This window comes from Somniosus microcephalus, chromosome 17 (assembly GCF_052327205.1).
Source record: "Somniosus microcephalus isolate GS21.2 chromosome 17, FLI_Smic_1.0, whole genome shotgun sequence".
Classification (NCBI taxonomy): Eukaryota; Metazoa; Chordata; class Chondrichthyes; order Squaliformes; family Somniosidae; genus Somniosus; species Somniosus microcephalus.
The window spans coordinates 15,107,072-15,127,035 of NC_141003.1; the positions used below are offsets into that span (position 1 = coordinate 15,107,072).

The 19,964-nt window shown below is 47.8% G+C and overlaps 2 protein-coding genes across 2 annotated transcripts in view; both read right to left on the bottom strand.

Moving 5' to 3' along the window:
- The window catches only part of LOC147105519 (tyrosine-protein phosphatase non-receptor type substrate 1-like), a 191,153-nt gene that overhangs the window by 124,628 nt on the left and 46,561 nt on the right, over window positions 1–19,964 (bottom strand). The window lies entirely within an intron of this gene.
- LOC147105522 (uncharacterized) lies at window positions 64–4,206 on the bottom strand. Its single transcript, XM_086009961.1, has 3 exons — window positions 2,096–4,206; window positions 1,378–1,540; window positions 64–1,218 (listed from the first exon to the last, which is right to left on the bottom strand). Exons 1-3 carry the CDS (start codon window positions 2,330–2,332, stop codon window positions 341–343), a joined length of 1,278 nt encoding a protein of 425 aa, XP_085866087.1. The 5' UTR covers window positions 2,333–4,206; the 3' UTR covers window positions 64–340.

The following is a 19,964-nucleotide window of genomic DNA, read 5'->3' on the forward strand; positions in this document are numbered from 1 at the left end:
ACCCCCAGAAAAAAAAAAAATGCCTTGATCTTCGGCCTTACCAAAATAATCCCCCCCCAGAACACAAGCCCCCCCATATAAAAAAAACCGCTATCACCACACTCTACTGGGTGTGCCGAGAGGGCGAGTCCTTAGACAGGCTTCTCCGGCCCCTGCCCGACCTGCTGCTCCGCCTCAACCTGGGCCCTGTGGCTGTGGCAAGGCTGGGGGAAGGCTCATGAGGGCGACAATGCGTGTCGGCAGATGCCCTTGGGGGTCGGCCTAGACGAGGCCCGGCCCGGGAGGGGCCGGCTGGTGGCTGCTGCAGCTGTGGCTGGCCAGCATCAGTCTCAGCAGCAGCTCATCGCACCTTGGCTGGGGGAGTGGCAGTGTCGGCTGCACCAATGGGGGCAAGCTGGCTGATGGCAGGCGCGCGCTGTTCGCCAGAGACACTGGCACTCGGCCGGGCTGGCAGTGCAGCAAGCGCAGCAAGCTGGTGGAGGCCAGACCGCTGTGCTGCAGCAGGGCGGCGGGTGCCCTGGCGATGCTTCCGCACCACAGCGAGTGTGGCAGAAGTGAGTGCCCGAACTGCCCTGGTATGTGCCCGCATCAGCTCTGCCAGTGTCTGGACGGCACCACTCATGTACTCGCGACTCGCGTCCTGCGCTGCCGCGAGTTGCTGGACACCCCTGTCGTGCGCTGCCGCGAGTTGTTCGACCCCCCTGGCCTGTGATTCGCCGAAAGCGATCACACTATGAGCCAGGGACTCAATGGCCTGAGGCATCTGTTGCACAATCCCCATGAACTCCTGGTGGCGCCGCTCCAACGCCGCCGACATCTCATCGAGGAGGCGCACCTCCTGGGTGAGGACCGTCTCCGGACTGGAGGGCGGACTCTCCCTCTGGGGAGAAGGCCGCCGAGCTGCCCGACCCTTCCCGCATGCGTCGACCCCACTGGGCCCAGGAACTGCCCTCCCCTGCAACACCTCCCCCCTCTGGGGAGAAGGCCGCCATGCTGCCCGACCCTTCCCACGTGCATCAACACCACTGGGCCCAGGAACTGCCCTCCCCTGCAACACTTCCCCCTGGCTCTCCTGCAGGCCAGACGTCTCCCCTCCATTGCCATCCCCTGGAGCGGATGAGGGTTCCCCCGATGTGCCGCCTTCCTCCTGGTCCTCGTCGTCCTCCTCCTCCAAGGGCCTGGCACTCTGAGCTTGAGGGACCACCTCCTCCTCACCAGCTGAAAGCAGGAAGGCACAAGAGTAGCTTTAGAGTGAGGACAGGGCGTCAGCGAGGGAGGCCTGCGTGGTGGCATTATGCGCATTTGTCGGACAGTGGGAAAGGATGTAGGTCGGAAGCGCAAGGGCAACGAGAGAGGTCCAACCGGTCATGTCCTTACCAGTGGGTCCCAGTACAGGGTCCGCATCTCCGATGGCAACAGGGCCAGTCACCCGGCCACGCATGAGTCGAGCCACGCTCTCCTCCAGCTCACTGAGCGCCTGGTACTCGGGACGGCCTCCACCGGTGACAGACTGGCTCCTCAAATTCCGCGCCAGCTTGGCCTGCAAGAGAAAGGACGGCCTGTAAGTACAGTGTGGTGCCCTGTTGCTGTGTGCACTGCCTCCCATGGTCGAATAGCTTGGCCAGTGTGGTGCCCTGTTGCTGTGTGCACTGCCTCCCATGGTGGAATAGCTTGGCCAGTGTGGTGCCCTGCTGCTGTATGCACTGCCTCCCATGGTGGAATAGCTTGGCCAGTGTGGTGCCCTGTTGCTGTGTGCACTGCCTCCCATGGTCGAATAGCTTGGCCAGTGTGGTGCCCTGTTGCTGTGTGCACTGCCTCCAATGGTCGAACAGCTTGGCCAGTGTGGTGCCCTGTTGCTGTGTGCACTGCCTCCCATGGTGGAATAGCTTGGCCAGTGTAGTGCCCTGTTGCTGTGTGCACTGCCTCCCATGATCGAATAGCTTGGCCAGTGTGTTAAGTGCAGAAAGTGCTATTGATGATCATGCCAGTGCCATAGCTGCGGGAGGAGGGCTGCCCATTAGGCCTTTGAGGTCCCTTTGCCCATAATGTGAGGTGCACATGCAAGGATGAGGAGGACACTGGAAAGGGTACTCACCTTCACCAACCGAGTGAGGTCGTTGTACTTCTTCCGGCATTGGTCCGCACTCCTGGGGACATCGCAGGTGGATGACACCCTGTGGGCGATTTTCTTCCAGGCTTTCCTGTACTGCCTCCTGGGAGCCTTCTTGCCACTGTCCGGGCACAAGATCTCTCTTTTGTTTTCCACACCATCAACCAGCACCCTCAGAGCATGCTCTGAGAAGCGCTGCGCTCGTTCACGGGCCCTCTCCATGGCTTCAGGCGCTATTTTGGCCCACCAGCAGTGTTGAGGCCTAGCTGCAGGGCTCCACTATGCAGGGCATGGCAGCAGTCAAAGTCGACCCTTCCCCCTTTAAGAGCTGGCCGGCATCAGGGTGTCTGCTGTCAATCAAAACATGCCTGCACCTGCGCTGCGCCCGGCCTCGGCGTTATCAGGCCGCATCTCCGGCTTAGCGCCTGAAGATAGCATTGCAACGCCAGTTTCAGCGCTCGCCCAAACTCTTGGCCAAATCTACTGAATTTCCGCGAAGTGGCCTACACTTTCCGGCGGGCGCTAACTTTAGCGAACGCCTGACTTTAGCGCCCCAAATGTGTCCAGACTGAATTTCTAGGCCGAAGAATTAGTCTCAGGCGCTAATCATTGTCGACTCCCGTGAAATTCATTGTTGGCGCTCCAAGAGGGAAGTGGAGCTCTAAATCAAGTGCTACGCTCCTAACTTTAGGTTCTAACCTCTGAGAGCGGGGCGCTACCGGCAGAGCGACAAAGGAGGTCATGTGCTGTCCAACGGCAATCTTTAATCACACAGGCCGCTTCCATCTCTTAAAGGGAATGGCCAATCACTCTGTATAACCTGAAAGTCATCAGTGGCGTTTTTCAACGCGAGCTGGGCGACTGCCATTGCAGCCCCCGTCACTTTCAGAAAGTGCAGCAATTGGCGATGTTTGAGGAAAAGGTGTAAAACCTCTGTGTAAGCAGCAGATTGGTGCAACTTTTAAACAGTGCGATCAGTGAAAGTGCCTTTTTAGCGATGGTCAATCAACACGGAAGCATTCCCTTTAATTACTGTTCCTGCAGCACATTTCTGAGTGCACAACGCTTCCTCTTGCTGGCATTGTTGGTGCGAGGTGCTAAAGCAGGGGGCAAAATGCAATTTTGCATCGGGGCCATTAATGGGGCATTGCACGTGCATTGAACTCACCACATAAGCGGCGCTAGAGGCCTAGGCTCTAATAGTTAGCACCAGCACTAATTCACCACTGACGGTCATGTGCGGCGTTGGATTCGCCGCAGCTGTGCGCTAAAGCCTTAACGCCCCATTAGCACCACCGCCAGGCACTAATGGCAGGCGCTAAACTACCAAATTTTGCTGCCTAGAATGTAGGTCATCAGGTCCAGGGGATTTGACGGCTTTAAGTCCCAATAATTTCTCCAGTACTATTTTTTTACTAATACTAACTTCAGTAAGTTTCTCATTCTTACTAGATCCTTGGTCCCCCAGTATTTCCAGAATGGCTTTCGTGTCTTCTTCATTAAAGACAGATACATAAGTATTTGTTTAATGTCTCTGACATTTCCTTATTCCCCATTATAATAAATCCTGTCTCTGCCTGTAAGGGACCCACGTTAACTTTTGATAATCTCTTCCTTTTTACAGACCTATAGAAGTTTATAGAATCTACTTTTATTTCTCTTGCTAGTTTACTCTCATATTCCATTCTGTTTATCAATTTCTTGTCCTCCTTTGCTGAATTCTATAAATACTCCCAGCCCTCAGGCTTGCTACTCTTTTATGCAATATTAAGGCCTAGAAATTCAGTGGGCCTTGCGCCCACTTAGCGCCTAAAGAGGTCTTTTGCGCCGGCGGGGTGGTAGCACGGAAATTGAGTGCAGCGGTATTGGCGGCGGTAGCCGTTAGCACTGCGCCGGGACCGATGACATCATCGGTGTGCGCGGTGGCCCGTAACACCCCGAAACCGCGCCAATCCCCATATTTATTTGCGCCCGCCTCCTCCGAAGCGGGCGCAAACAGCGAACAGAAAACGGGGCTGTCCTGCTGCCATAGTGGGGCGCTTTAAAGCTGAAGGTGCGGCCGGCCGCTTTTTCGGCGGCCGCCTGCCCGCACCTCCTTCCCCGGCCTCCTCCACCCCCCCCCCGCGGCATGGCCGGCTGGTTTCCGTGGAGCCCGGCACTTCTCCGTTGTGCCGGGCTCTTTTGCCGGCACTCACGATCGGGGCTCCGGCCGTTGCAGGCACCTCCCCCTTAATAGAAGGAGGAGGCCTGCAGTACCGCAGCCTGCCGCACCGCATCGGGTGGCGCTGCGGCAACTAGCACGCCGATATTCAGTTGCAGCGCCCCAAACGGAGGCGGGCACATCCTGGTATAGCGCCCGCTTCCGAATTGGGGCGCAGAAGACGAATATACGGCGTCCGCTAATGCCTCCCCGCCCAGCGCTAACTTTTGGGCGCGAGCGAGCTGCCCGCGCCCAAGTGAATTTCTAGGCCTATATGCCTCTACCTTTAATCTAATACTGGCCCAGAAATTCGGCTCTCCACGGGTGAGTACGCATAGGGTACTCACCTGTAGGCTGAATGGAAGTGCGGGTTTCCTGCATGCACTGCACATGCGTGGGAAACCGGCACTTCTGATCCTCTGAACGAAGAGGTTCAGAGTTCGAACGCGCGTGCAGGGGAGGTAGCGCATGCGCTTTGAAATTAGTTTTTTTTTGCAGGTTTTCACACGAGGTTAAACCTGTAGGATTTACACATTTAAAAAGCAGGTGTAAGGCCTGCTTTTTACAAGGTAAGTGGTCAATTAATTAAAATTAAAACATTTTTTCCACAGGTTTAGTATTTTTAAATACTTTAAAGCAAGGTAAGTTTATTTTTAGCCCCTTTTTTTATAAAATTATTTTTTTCAAAAATTTAAGTTATTGTTTTAAATAGTTATTTAATGTAATTTGTAGTTTATTGAAAAAGTGTGATGATTTTAAAATTTATTTGAAGGTTTAATGCTATTTTGAGGCCCGTAGTATTCATAAGTTCACAGGTCTTCCTGTCAATCTTATGAATGGGCTTTTCCCTCCTCCGATTGGCTGCCCATGGCTCACGTGATCCCAGGGGACGCATCGCACTAACTATGCCCCTGGGACATGCAAGCACAGTGCGCCGGCAGCTGGGCCAGGCCCCAGAGCGGAATTCCATGGGGCCCTACAGCTCAACTGCCGGTGCGCAAGGTAAGTGCAGGTTGGGGGCTTGCATCCACGGGAAGCCCCCGACCCGAATTTCTGGGCCATTATTTTTTAAAGCGGCATTATGCATTACTTGAAAAACCGATCTGGAAAATGCACACCCTGAAACCCTGACGTCCGAAAGCTTACCGCCGCAATCCAGTGTCATAGTATGACACAGCACAGAAGGAGGTCATTCGGCCCATCATGCCTGTGCCAGCTCTTTTGTAGAGCTATCCAATTAGTCCCACTCCATTGCACTTTCATCTTAGCCATGTGAGTTTTCCCTTCAATTATTTATCCAACTACCTTTTGAAAGTTACTATTCAATCTGCTTCCACCACCTGTTCAGGCAGTGCATTCCAGATCGTAACAACTATGCATAGAACACAACATGCTCACCTCAGCTGTGGTTCATTTGCAAATCACCTTAAATCTGTGTCCTCTGGTTTCCAACCCTTCTATCACTGGAATTAATTTATCCTTATTTACTGTAACAAAACCGTTCATGATTTTGAAAAGCTCTATCAAATCTCCTATTAACGTTCCCTGCTCTAAGGAGAACAAACCCAGCATCTGCAGCCTCTTCGCATAACTGACCCCTGGTACCATTCTCGTAAATCTCTTCTGCGCCCACTCTTAGGACTTGACAAACTTCCTAAAGTGTGGTGCCCAGTAAGGAACACAATACTCCAGCTGAGGCCTAAGCAGTGTTTAATAAAGGTTTAGCATAACTTCCTTGCTATTGTACTTTATGCCTCTATTATTTGGGTATTGTGGCAAAGTCTTTACTTTACTGGACTAGTAATCTAGAGCCCTGGGCTAATAATCCAGAGATGTGAGTTCAAATCCCACTGTGGCAGCTGGGGGATATAGATTAAGTTAATTAAATAAATCTGGAATTTAAAAAGCTAGTATCAGTAATGGTGGCCATGAAACTACCGGATTGTTGTAAAAGCCCATCTGGTTCACCGGTGTCCTTTAGAAAAGGAAATCTTCCGTCCCTACCTGGTCTGGCCTATGTGACTCCAGACACACAGCAATGTGGTTGACTCTTAACTGCCCTCTGAAATGCCCTAGCAATTCATTCAGTTGTACCAAACCACGATGAAAAACAATAATAAGAATAAAACCAGATGGACCACCCGGCATCGACCGAGACACTGGCTTAGGACACGACAAAGGGAGACCCAGCCACATCGAACCTGCAAAGTCCTCCTCATCAACATCTGGGGCTTTGTGCCAAGATTGGGAGAGCTGTCCCACAGACTATTAAAGCAACAGCCTGACATCGTCATGCTCACAGAATCATACCTTTCCGTCAATGTCCCAGACTCCTCCATCACCATCCCTGGGTATGTCCTTGTCCCACCGGCAGGACAGTCCCACCAAAGGTAGCAGCACTGTGGTATGCAGTCAGGAGAGCGAGGCCCTGGGTGTCCTCAACGTTGATTCCAGACCCCATGAAGTCTCATGATATCAGGTCAAGCATAGGCAAGGAAACGTCCTGCTGATTAACACCTACTGCCCTCCTTCAGCTGTTGAATCAGTACTCCTTCATGTTGAACAAAACCTGGAAGAAGCTCTGAGGGCAGCAATGACATAGGATGTACTCTGGGTGGGTGACTTCAATATCCATCACCAAGAGTTGCGTGGTAGCACCACTACTGATCGAGCTGGCCGAGTCCTGAAGGACATAACTGCCATACTGGGCCTGCAGCAGGTGGTGAGAGGAGCAACTCGAGGTAAAAACTTACATGACCTCATCTTCATCAATCCACCTGTTGCAGATGCATCTGTCCATGGTAGCATTGATAGCAGTGACCATCGCACAGTCCTTGCGGAGAAAAAGTCCTGTCTTCACAGTGAGGACACACTCCATCGTGTTGTGGTAAATGGGATAGATTCGGAACAGATATGGCTACTCAAAACTCGGCATCCATGAGGCGCTGTGGGCCATGAGCAGCAGCAGAATTGTATTCCACCACAATCTGTAACCTCGTGGCCCATCAAATCCCTCACTCTACCATTACCATCAAGCCAGGGGAGCAAACCTGGTTCAATAAGGATTGCAGAAGAGCATGGTCGGAGCAGCACCAGGCGCACTTAAAAATGAGGTGCCAACCCAGTGAAGCTGTAACACAGGATACATGCATGCTAAACAGCGGAGGCAACATGCTATATATACAGCTAAGCGATACCACATGAAATCTCTGCAGTTCTGCCACATCCAGTCGTGAATGGTGGTGGACAATTAAACAACTAACGGGAGGAGGAGGCTCCTTGAACATTCCCTTTCCTCAGTGATGGCGGAGCTCAGCACAGGAGTGCAAAAGATAAGGCTGAAGTGTTTGCAACTATATTCAGCCATAAGTGCCGAGTGGATCATCCATCTCGGTCTCCTCCTGAGGTCCCCACCATCACAGAAGCCAGTCTTCAGCCAATTCGATTCACTCTACATGATATTAAGAGATGGCTAAGAGCACTGGATATAGCAAAGCCTATGGGCCCTGACAACATCCCGGCTGTTGTGCTGATGACTTGTGCTCCAGATCCAGTCGTATCTCCAGCCAAGCTGTTCCTGTACAGTTACAACACAGGCAACTGCCCGACAAAGTTGAAAACTGCTCAGGTATATCCTGCCCACAAAAAGCAAGGCAAATGCAATTGAGCGAATTAACGCCCCATCAGCCTACTGCCAATCACCAGCAAATTGTTGGAAATGGCACCGACAATCCTATCCAGCTGCACTTACTGATCAATAACCTGCTCACCGATGCTCAGTTTGGGTTCCACCAGGAACAGTCGGCTCCAGACCTCATTACAGCCTTGGTCCAAACATGGACAAAAGAGCTGAATTCCAGAGCCGACGTGAGAGTGACTGCCCTTGACATCAAGGCAGCATTGACCGAGTGTAACATCAAGGAGCCTAGTAAAATTGAAGTCATTGCGAATTAGGGGAAAAGCTCTCCACTGGCTAGAGTCATAGCTAACACAAAGGAAGGTGGTTATAGTTGTCAGAGGCCAATAATCTCATCCCCAGGACATCACTGCAGGTGTTCCTCAGGGCAGTATCCTAGGTCCAACCATCTTCAGCTGCTTCAACAATGACCTTCCCCCCATCATAAGGTCAGAAGTGGGGATGTTTGCTGCTTATTGCACAGTGATCAGTTCCACTCACAACTCCTCAGGTAATGAAACAGTACGTGTTCACAAGCAGCAAGACCTGGAGGAAAATCAGGTTTGGGCTGATAAATGGCAAGTAACATTCGCACCATTTAAGTGCCAGGCAATGACTACCTCCAACAAGCGAGAGTCAAATCACCGCCACTTGACATTCAATAGTATTACCATCGCGAAATCCCCCACTATCAACATCCTGGAGGTCACCATTGACCAGAAACTTAACTGAACCAGCCACATAAATACTGTGGTTACAAGAGCAGGTCAGAGGGTGGGTATCCTTTCACGTGTGCCTCACCTCCTGACTCCCCAAAGCCTTCCCACCATCGACATGGCACAAGTCAGGAGTGTGATGGAACACTCTCCACTTGCTTGGATGAGTGCAGCTCCAACAACACTCAAGAAGCTTGACACCATCCAAGACAAAGCAACCTGCTTGATTGTCATCCCATCGACCACCTTAAACATTCGCTCCTTCCAAGAATGGTGCACCATGGCTACAATGTGTACCATCTACAAGATGCACTGCAGCAACTCACGACAGCAGCTCCCAAACTCGCAAACCCTACCACCTAGAAGGACAAGGGCAGCAGGCACATGAGAACACCATCACCTCCAATTTCCCCTCCAAGTCACACAGCAACCTGTTGGGTCAAAATCCTGGAACTCCCTCCCTAACAGCACTGTGGGAGTACCTTCACCACGCGGACTGCAGCGGCTCAAGTAGGCGGCTAACCAGCACCTTCGCAAGGGCAATTAGGGATGGGCAATAAATGCTGGCCTTGCCAACGACGCCCACATCCGGGAAAAAAACCAACTATATTAATACATTTATTGTGAACCAAAAGATATACACCTGCGTTTTCTATTGAACTGCTATCCACACTATGCAATAGATAATTTCAGATGTTGAGCATTGCCCTATTTTTTTGACTATGGCTTCAGCACAGAGCTTGGAGAGAGAGCTGGGTGAATACAATCAGAGTAAGTGGTTCCTTGATTTGATGGTAAAAGCTGTGAGCTTGAAGCTGATTTAGCAGTTGTAAGTTGTTTGACTGTCAAAAGGTAAATATTAGGCAATAGTTTACAAAAGCACAGAGCTTGAGCACAGAGCTTGGAGACAGAGCTGGGTGAATGCAATCAGAGTGGATCACAAGCAGAGAGGAAGAATTTGGTGAGCGCAGGAATTCGGTGGGGAGGAGGAAGGCGGGTGAGACGTCAGGGAGTGAGAAAAAAAAACTAAAGTGACGTCAACACAAGGGAAGGAGCTGATTGGTGAGTAGCTGGTGATTGTTTTCTTTAAGTCTTGAGTTTATATCTATTCCGTTAGTTAATAGTCTGTTAAACAGACGCATGACAGGGCACCTTATTCGCATGGAATGCACATCTTCTGCCATGTGCGACCTCCAAGATTCTTCCCATGTCCTGGACAACCACATATGCAGGACGTATCGACAGCTGGAGGAGTTCCAGCTCCGGGTTTTGGTGCTTGAGCAGCAGCTGGCGTCACTGCATTTCATCCATGAGGCTGAGAGCTACGTGGATAGCACGTTTCAGGCGGTGTTCACCCCATAGTGTAATAGTGTACAGGCAGAGAGGGAATGGGCGACTGCCAGTCAGAAAAGGAGGACCAGGCAGGCATTACAGGAGTCCCCTGAGTGCATCTCACTCTCTAACCGGAAAACTAGTGGGGAAATGAGGAGTACTGCCAGGGCCAAGTCCGTGGCAGCATGAATTGTTCAGCTGTACAGGGTGGAGGAAGGTCAGAAAAGCAATAATGATAGGGAATTCAATAATTAGTGGAACAGACAGGCATTTCTGCGGCTGCAGACATGATTCCAGGACGGTATGTTGCCTCCTTTTTGCCTGGTGCAAGGATGTCACAGAGCGGCTGCAGGACATTCTGAAGGGGGAGGAGGAACAGCCAGAGGTCGTGGTCAACGACATAGGTAGAAAGGATGAGGTCCTGCAGGAAGATTTCAGGGAGCTAGGAAATAAATTAAAAAGCAGGAATTCAAAGGTACTAATCTCTGGTTTACTCACGCTGCCACGACCTCGTGAGTGTAGAAATAGGAGGATAGAGCAGGTGAATGCGTGGCAGGAGAGATGGCTTTAGATTCCTGGGACATTGGGACTGCTTCTGGAGGAGGTGGGACCTGTACCTGTACAGCCAGCCTCGTTTCCTGATAAGTAATGGTAGTCTAACCAGGTTGGATACAGAGGAGAAGCGTTGGAGAATGGTGGTTTGTTTGACCATGTCACAGTCACACATATTTTATAATTCATGACCTTGGTTACGGCCAATTTTGTTGTTGTGTGAGTTGGAAACTGAGTGGGGTGATTGAAACATGATCTGGTGGGGATGTAGGCAAGCATCTGGGAGGTGACAGCAGATATGGCACGGATTTTGCGGTGGTTATGAGCGTGGAACACACAACGTTGTCACCTGACTGACCTCCAATAACTGAAGCAATACAGAGGAACTGTGGTACCGAAATCTCCTGAGGTTCAACCGAGCATAATTTCTGTCACCAATTGTCATACTTCGGCTGTGAAATTTGTCCGATACCGACTAAGGACCTATTTAATCATCAACTATGTGCAGATTACTGGTCACTGTCTATCTATTCCTAACAAACACGGAGGGACGCAGCGCGCCAACTTCGCCGAGGTTGATTTACTTAATTATTTGGACGATGAAAAGCAAACATTGATTAGCAAATCATTGCGACTTGTCTGCTGAGTAACTCTAAGTCTTGGTCTAGATAACGAAGGTAAAATTGAACAGGTGCGTGTGTCTATGAGAGATATGGATCAGGTGTATGTAGATGATGTACGTAACATTAAAGGGACAGGTGGCATAGTGGTTAGCACTTTTGCCTCACAGCGCCAGGGACCCGGGTTCAAATCTGGCCTCGGGTGACTGTCTGTGTGGAGTTTGCACATTCTCCCTGTGTATGCGTGGGTTTCCTCCGGGTGCTCCGGTTTCCTCCCACAGTCCAAAGATGTGCAGGTTAGGTTGATTTGGCTATGATAAATTGACCCTTAGTGTTAGGGGATTAAATACGTGGGGTTACGGGAATAGGGTGGGATATGTGTCGGTGCAGGCTCGATGGGCCGAAATGGCCTCTATCTGCACTGTAGATTCTGTGATTCTGTGAGGTGCTATTGTATTAAAATGGACGGCTCAGAATCATATTTAATCTCCCAATGGTGCCCAGTAACTCGACTTTATTCAATCTCTGTTACACAGCGGCCCCAACCCCGCTGAAGATTGACTCCACTGAAGCGGATTCACCTGCGTATCTGACTCTTGACAGTAAAGCGGCTGCGTTTTTTCCGGAGAATTTCACCCTCACTTGGTATAAAAATGGCGTCGAAACTGCATTAGGAATAGATACCAGGAAGGAACAGAACACGGAGCGACTGTATGAAGTTTCCAGCTCTTTGGTTGAGACACAGCCTGTCCCGAGAGATGCAAATTATACCTGTTTGATTTCTCATGTCTCCCTCGAGACTCCAGCTGTTGTCACCCATGTTGTTTCTAAATACAACCAAGGTATGAGGCCAACAGTCCAAAAACGAGAGATAGCTACTGCTAATTTTTAAAAGAGATATATCGGACAGTTTGTTCATATTAATCATCATGAAGAATGTCCACGAAAATCTCATGGGAAATAGTAACGAAAGCATCAATTTCATTTTGTAATGTACAATAAAATTGAACCCGATGTGTTGAAAAACCAGGCTATATTGCCCGCCACAAAAATATTCTCAGAGAAACCTTATTTGCTTTCAAATTCCTTTATTTGATATATAAAATTATAAACAGAAGTTTATTTTTTCCACCCGATTATATTTCCTGCTTCTAATGAATAATGTTTCAGCTTCTTTTGTTTCAATTTTAAGATTGTTTTATTCTTTCCCATTGCATGTTCTTCTTGGACCAAGACTGTTACCAGGAGCTGCAGTCATGTTGTTTGTAATCGGGCGGCTCCCAATGCAGTTCCCTATCTTGACCCCCATTTCGGATACTTAGAGTGCAGTGTTCTGAAATTGACGCCCTGGAAATAATTGTCGCTCACCCGTCCATGTCAGAGCGGGTTTAATTGGGATCTGCCTCATAAACCTCATAAACTGTGCCCGCAACCTGGTGACAGTACGAGCGGTTCGATACGTCATATTGTGAACAACTCTTTGCCCCACAAGACCATAATCAATGAACCATCGCCCGTTGAGTTCCTTTACTAGTCAATGACATTCTTAATTTATTAAACACAGTTCAGATAATTGAAAGAGGATTTTTAACCGATTGCTGCAATCCAGAATTTTGTGCGGGCATCGAAGAAACGCTTGTGACAACACTACCTCCAATTTCCTCAAGCTATATGTTAATAAAAAAAAAAGGTCAAGAACAAGAACACGTCTTTTGGTCATGGGAAATTGATCTCTCTCGTATTCTAACTCTCCAGTGCTGTGAGATCCCTAAACCGGCAGTGCGATACGCAGATTAATCCAGAAGTCTCATCCATCCGATGAAGAAGTTACTTCAAATATTATACGGCGGAGTTACTGAAAGCATCGCCATAGTTCAACCAATAAACTATCTTGAGGCCTATTTTAGCCAACGCCCGTCATAACTTAATGTTCCTATTAATCTTACAGGTATTGTCGATAATTCACTCTACTTCTGGGCTCGTGGGTGTGCGGTGGGTGGATTGGCGTTTCTAGTGCTAATGATCTTCATTGGGAGGCGGCGCCAACTGCTGAATAATGAAAGTAAGATCTACTTTAAGCCCTTTATTTTATTACAAAACCTCCGGGCTAGTGACAGTCTCCGGGTAACACGAGAAAAGGAGAACTTGATTAGGAATTAAAGCTGAAAACAGTATTTTCTGTTTCAGGAAGCGTCGAATGTTCCAAATGCATTTGAAATCGCAGGAATGCTCACAGAATCGTAATAAAAATGGAAATAATTACCTGGATATTTGCAATAAAAATGCCCCTTTGCTGCACGATAAATAACATGTACCCTGAAACACAATTAGTTTCCAACCCATTCTGTTGTGGATGCGCAGCGAGTTTTAGTGAAAGAGTGTGAGGCCCCGGCTGGGCAATGGTTGTACACATAAGAACATAAGAAATAGGATGAGGAGTAGGCCATGCTGCCCTCGACCCTGCTCCGCCTTGCGATATGTTCATCTCCGATTTTCTACCTCATCTTCACTTTCCCACCCTATCCCCAAATACCTTGATTCACTTAGTGTCCAAAAAGATTCCCTCAGTTCCCGAAAAATATCGATAAAATGCATCATTGCTGCTCGCTACAAGGGCAGTGATTTCAAATACTCCGCATAATCCGGATTTGGAAATCATGCTGTGCTTTGCTCTGACTCTAGAAATGTCTTTGCAACCACTGACATGGAAACTGAGTAAATATTTCAATCTTTCAATATCATTACATTTCATTCATTTCCAGGTAAAGAAGAATGTGTAACGGGACCGATCCGCCGTGAAGAGCTGGTTTGTTCATTCATTCATCCCGGCTGACGGTTAAAATGGCAATAAAGATTGCTATAATGGGAAGATTATATCATAGTCACGTCAGAACAGTTTAAGTCTATGTACTGATAGTATTTATCCGGTCTTAGTGAGTGACTCAAATCGTGGTTAGAAATGTACTTGGCACCCGGCGCGTTGCCGGTAAAAAATGTTTAATGGCATAGAAGAAAACTGCTTGTTTCCTTGAAAATGCACCGAGGTAATAATTGTTTATACAATCATCTAATCTTTGGATTTAAAAAAATAACTTTACGTTCTAAAGCTGCCGCTCATTGATACATTTCTGTAACACTGTGTTGTAGTGTGAACATTAACACGTTTAAATATTAGTTATAGTGATCACAGTTCCTTAATATACACACCTATGTAAAAGTATCTGAATTAAGGTTTGTGCACTTGATCTCTAGCCCAGTTCTATCTGTTCACTGTTTAATCAGTGGCACCTAAACTGGTAAAGGCAATGAACTGGCCACATAACCAAACAATTTTCTTTCTGACCCATGCAGGGAGCAGCGGCTGACTTCCTGCATTATTCTGCATTAGATTTGAGCAGAGCCAGGAAATCTCCAAGACTTAAACGTGAAGAGGAGAGAACCGTGTACGCTCAGGTAGGACTGAGTAACAGATCAGAGAAACATAGATCACCGGTGTTACATCAACAGTCATGCGATAGCGGGGGGCATATGTTTGTGCTGACTTTGACCGTGTGTTGTATCTAAGGCTATTTGTGAGACCTTCTGATGACTGCTTTGAGCAGCAGTCCACAAAACTGACAAAACGACCAATTTAGTAAAAATATGAATAGGAATGGATAATCAACTTAACGGACTCAAACACGATGAATTATTCCTTATTTGCCTGATCTCTATGTTACCCAGTAAACCCATTTTACTTTCTCACCACCTCGCCCCCAATCAGAAATCAATTTAATTCGCCGATTCTCTATTAATCGCTTGCCGGACATTATCGATACAGGTCTGAGTCACAAAAATTGGGCTTTCACTTATATTCAGAGCATAGTTTCTACAGCTTAGCATCGCGACCGCTGATTCCACACAAACAACCGGCTTTCCCAAAGCAATTGATTTGTCACATTGATCAGTCGACGTGAAAAGGGAGATACAGCTAACTCTATGGGATGTATCGTTTTATATTGACAACACTCGATATAAGCACTGTTCACATTAAAACCACTATCAATAAGACTCTCTACTGCCTTACATGATGAAGACTGCATTTGCAGCTGCGGAACATTTGTTTTCACTGCGAAACACAAATGCTGATGTTGGCCAGTACAAAATGTGGAAATAAAGAACACGACAATGGCTTCCCTGGGAACTTTATTTTTTTATATATTTTCCCATCCCTCTGTAGTTACACTTAGAGCGAAATCGAACCCCATCCCTGTGAGACCTACTCCACCTGGTCAGGCCATGACTTGGATTGATGCTGCAAGTTTAGCATGGATGGCAAACGGAAACCACTTCACCTGGAGCGAAATTTGGCGACAATGAAATCTGACGGTGTATGATCATTACCTATGAACCATGTTGTGCTTGAAAGACCCAGGTAAACTGATAATTCTCAAAGACTCAACTATTCCCTCCGAGCGCCACGTTCTTAATGCAAAAGGTACCAATGGCTTTAATAAAAAATGCCACTGTTAAGCAAAGAAATGGTTCATTATTGAAAGAGCTTGCTTTTTTTTTAAATTAGAAAAACGCATATTTGCCCAAATGCATCGCCTTGGTTGTACAGCTATCCTGTGGGTTACTCTCTCCATGTCTGAAATGAATATACAGCACAGAAACAGGCCATATAGCCCATCTGGTCTGTGCTGGTGTTTATACTCCAAACGAGACTTCTCCCATTCCAGCGACCTCATCTCAGCCTTTCAGCATATCTTTCTATTCTCTTTGCTCTCATACACTTGTCACGTTTCCTTCTGAAAGCCTGTAAGCTATTTGCTTCATCCACTTCCTGTGGTAGCCAGTTCCACATTCTAACCACTCTTTGAGTAAATACATTTCTCCTTATTTCTCTATTGTATTTATTAGTAACTATCTTGTATATATGGCCCCTAGTTTTAGCCCCTAGATTTGGATTCTCCCACAAGTGGAAACAGTCTTTCCACATGTACCCTGTCCAACCCATTCATAATTAAAAAAAACCTCTGTCAGATCACCTCTAAGTGTTCTCCTTTCCGACGAAAAAGCCTCAACTCCGACAACCACAACCATCTTCCTTTGTATGACTCCAGCCAGTGGAGAGTTTTCCCCCATCCCCATTGTCTTCAATTTTATTAACGCTCCTTGGTGCCGCACTTGGTCAAATGCAGCCTTGATGTCAAGGACATTCATCCTCACCTCACCTTTGGAATTCAGCTATTTTGTCCATGTTTGGACAAAGTCTTTTCTGAGGTCTGGAGCTAAGTGGTCCGAGCAGAACCCAAACTGAGCATCGGTGACCAGGTTGTTTGTGAGTAAGTGCCGTATGACAGCACTGCAGACGATACCTTACATCACGATGCTGATGATTGAGAGTAGGCTGATGAAGCAGTAAATGGGCGGACTGATCTGTCCAGTTTTTTGTGGCCAGGATATATTATGGCAATTGTTCACATTATTGGGGTGATGTCAGTGCTGTAGCTGTACTGGAACAGCTTGGGCAGAGGCGTGGCTCATTCGGGAGCACAAGGCTTCAGCACGATAGCCGGGATGTTGCAGGGACCCAAAGCCATTGCTGCATCCACTGCACTCAGCCATTTCTTGATATCACGTGGAGTTAGTCGAATTGGCTGAAGACTGTCACCTGTAATTTTGGGAATCTCAGGAGGAGGCAGAGATGGATCATCAACTGGGAACTTGTGGCTGAAGATGGTTTCCAATGCTTCACCCTTGTCTCTTGCACTCATGTGCTGGGTTCCGCCGTTGTTCAGGTTGATGATTTTCATGGAGGCATCTCCTCCTGTTAGTTGTTTAATTGTCCAACTTTCACGGCTGGGTGTGGCAGGACATCAGAGCTTTGATCTGATCTGATGGTTATGGGATTGCTTAGCTCTGTGTATCGCATGCTGCTTCTGCTGTTTAGAATTTTGTAGAATCCCCAGGTTGGCATCTGATTTTAGGTACGACTGGTGCTGCTCCTGGCATGCCCACAGTACTCCTTGAAACAGGCGTGGTGGCCTGGTTTGATGGTAATATTAGAGGGCGGGATATGCTGGAGCATGAAGTTACAGATTGTGGTGGAATACTATTCTGGTGCTGCTTATGGATGCCAGTTTTGAGCTGTTAGATCTGTTCTGATATAATGGTGCCCTCAATGTGAAGACGGGATTTTGTTGTTCACTCCTACCAATGTCATGGTGAGTTTTTTCAAGTTTTACTAGTAGGATTTTCCCTCGTGTTGGTTCTCTCACGAGCTGCCACTATCCCAGTTAGCCAGCTCGGGCAGTAGTGGTCCTACCGAGTCACTCTTGTTGATTGAAGTCCCCTAGTTTTATATTCTGTGCACTCAGTCTTTCTTCCAAGTGGTGTTCAGCATTCTTCAGCTGAGGACCGTAATCAGCAGGTTTCCATGCCATGCGGAGTCAATGTTGAGGAATGCCATTCCCTTCCACTGGAGGTTCTGTCCTGCCGGTGGGACAGGCCTTACCCAGAGGCTTTGGCTGATAGGTCAGGTTAGTCGGTCGGACTGCTCTTTCAATTTTGGCACAAGTTCCCAGATGTTAATGAGAAGGACTTTGCCGGGTTGATTAGGCTGGGTGTGCCTTGGTCATGCCTGAATCCAATGCCGAGTGGTCCTGCTGCTTTATTCTTATTATTAATTTTTGTAGCAGTTTGATACAACTGAGTGGCTTGCTAGGCCGTTTCAGAGTGCAGAGTTAACTACATTCTATATTCCCGGCACATGGCTACAGAGACACTTGTGGGCCAGGCAGGGTAAAAACAACAGGTTTCCTTCACTAGAGGACATTAGTGAACCAGTTGGGTTTTTATGACAATCCTATAGCTTCATAGAATCATAGAATGGTTACAGCACAGGAGGAGGCCATTCGGCCAGCAGAGCCCGTGCAGGCTCTTTGCAAGATCACTTCAGCTAGTCCCACTCCCCCGCCCTTTCCCCAAATCCCTGCAAATGTTTTTCCTTCAGGTACTTATCCAATTCCCTTGTGAAAGCCACGATCGAGTCTGCCTCCATCACCCTTTCACCAGTGCATTCCAGATCCTAACCATTCGCTGTGTAATTTTTTTCCTCATGTCACCGTTGGTTCCTTTGCCAATCACCTTAAATATGTGTCCTGCGGTTCTCGACACTTCTACCAATTGGAACAGTTTCTCTCTATCTCCACTGTCTAGACCACTCATGATTTTGAATCCCTCTATCAAATCTCCCCTCGACCTTTTCTGCTCTAAGGAGAACAACTCCAGCTTCTCTCGTCTATCGACGTAACTGAAGTCCCTCATTCTTGATTGAATTTTTTGAGGAAGTAACCAGGAGGATAGTTGAGGGTAGTGCGTTTGATGTAGTTTATATGGACATTAGCAAGGCTTTTGATAAGGTTCCACATGGCAGACTGGTCACGAGGTTAGAAGCCCATGATATCAAAACTGGCTCGGAAGCAGGAAGCAGAGTGTAATTGTTGATGGGTGTTTTTGTGACTGGAAGGCTGTTTCCAGTGGGGTGTCGCAGGGCTCAGTATTAGGTCCCTTGCTTTTTGTGGTATACAAAGCAATGATCTAGACTTGAATATAGGGGGTATGATTAAGAAGTTTGCAGGTGATACTAAAATCGTCTGTGTGGTTGATACTGAAGAAGGAAGCTGTAGTTTGCAGGAAGATATCAATAAATTGGTCAGGTGGGCAGAACAGTTGTAAATGAAATTCAGTCTGGAGAAGTGTGAGGTACTGCATTTGGGGAGGGCTAACAAGGAAAGGCAATACACATTAAATGGTAGGACACTGAGTACTGTAGAGGAACAAAGGGACCTTGGTGTGCATGTCCACAGATCCCTGAATGTAGCAGGCCAGGTAGATAAGGTGGTTAAGGAGGCATACGGAGTGCTTGCCTTTATTAGCCGTGGCATAGAATACAAGAGCAGGTGGGTTATGCTTCAACTGTATAAAACACTGGTTCGGCCTCAGCTAGAGTACTGCATGCAGTTCTGGTCACCACATTACAGTAAAGATGTGATTGCACCAGAGATGGTACAGAGGAGATTTACAAGGATGTTGCCAGGAGTAGAGAATCTTAGCTATGAGAAAAGACTGGATAGGCTGGGTTTGTTTTCCTTGGAATAGAGGAGGCTGAGGGGAGACCTTATTGAGTTGTATAAAATTATGAGGGGCCCAGATAAAGTGGATAGAAAGGAGCTATTTCCCTTTAGTAGAGGGGTCAAAATCCAGGGGACACGGATTTAAAGGAATTGGCGGAAGGATAAAGGGATTTGAGGGGAAATGTCTTCACCCAGAGGGTTGTGGGGATCTGCAACTCATTGCCTGAAAGGGTGGTAGAGGCAGAAACCCTATCCACATTTAAAAAGTACTTGGATGTGCACTTGGGATGCTGTAACCTGCAGGGCTATGGACCAAGAGCCGGGAAGTGGGATTAGGCTGGATAGCTCTTTGTTGGCCGGCGCAGACATGATGGGCCGAAATGTTCTTCTTCCGTGCTGTACCTTTCTATGATTCTATGCCTGTCTATGTCTTCTTGAAGTCTATCAATGTCTTCCTCCCTGTTCACTATACGTTCAGGTTTTGTGCCATCTGCAAATTTTGAAATTGTGCCCTGTACTCCCAAGTCCAATTCATTAATATATATCAAGAAAAGCAGTGGTCCTAGTACCGACCCCTGGGGGACACGATTGTATAGCTTCCTGCAGTCCGAAAAACAACCGTTCACCACTAATCCCTA

Bases quoted from the DNA above. Each gene is read 5' to 3' on its own strand.
- LOC147105522 (XM_086009961.1), bottom strand. From the start codon at position 2,332: ATGGAGAGGGCCCGTGAACGAGCGCAGCGCTTCTCAGAGCATGCTCTG. The intron at 1,541-2,095 runs GTGAGTACCCTT...TTTCTCTTGCAG, and splicing joins ACCTCACTCGGTTGGTGAAG to GCCAAGCTGGCGCGGAATTT. The intron at 1,219-1,377 runs GTAAGGACATGA...TCCTGCTTTCAG, and splicing joins CCCTGTACTGGGACCCACTG to CTGGTGAGGAGGAGGTGGTC.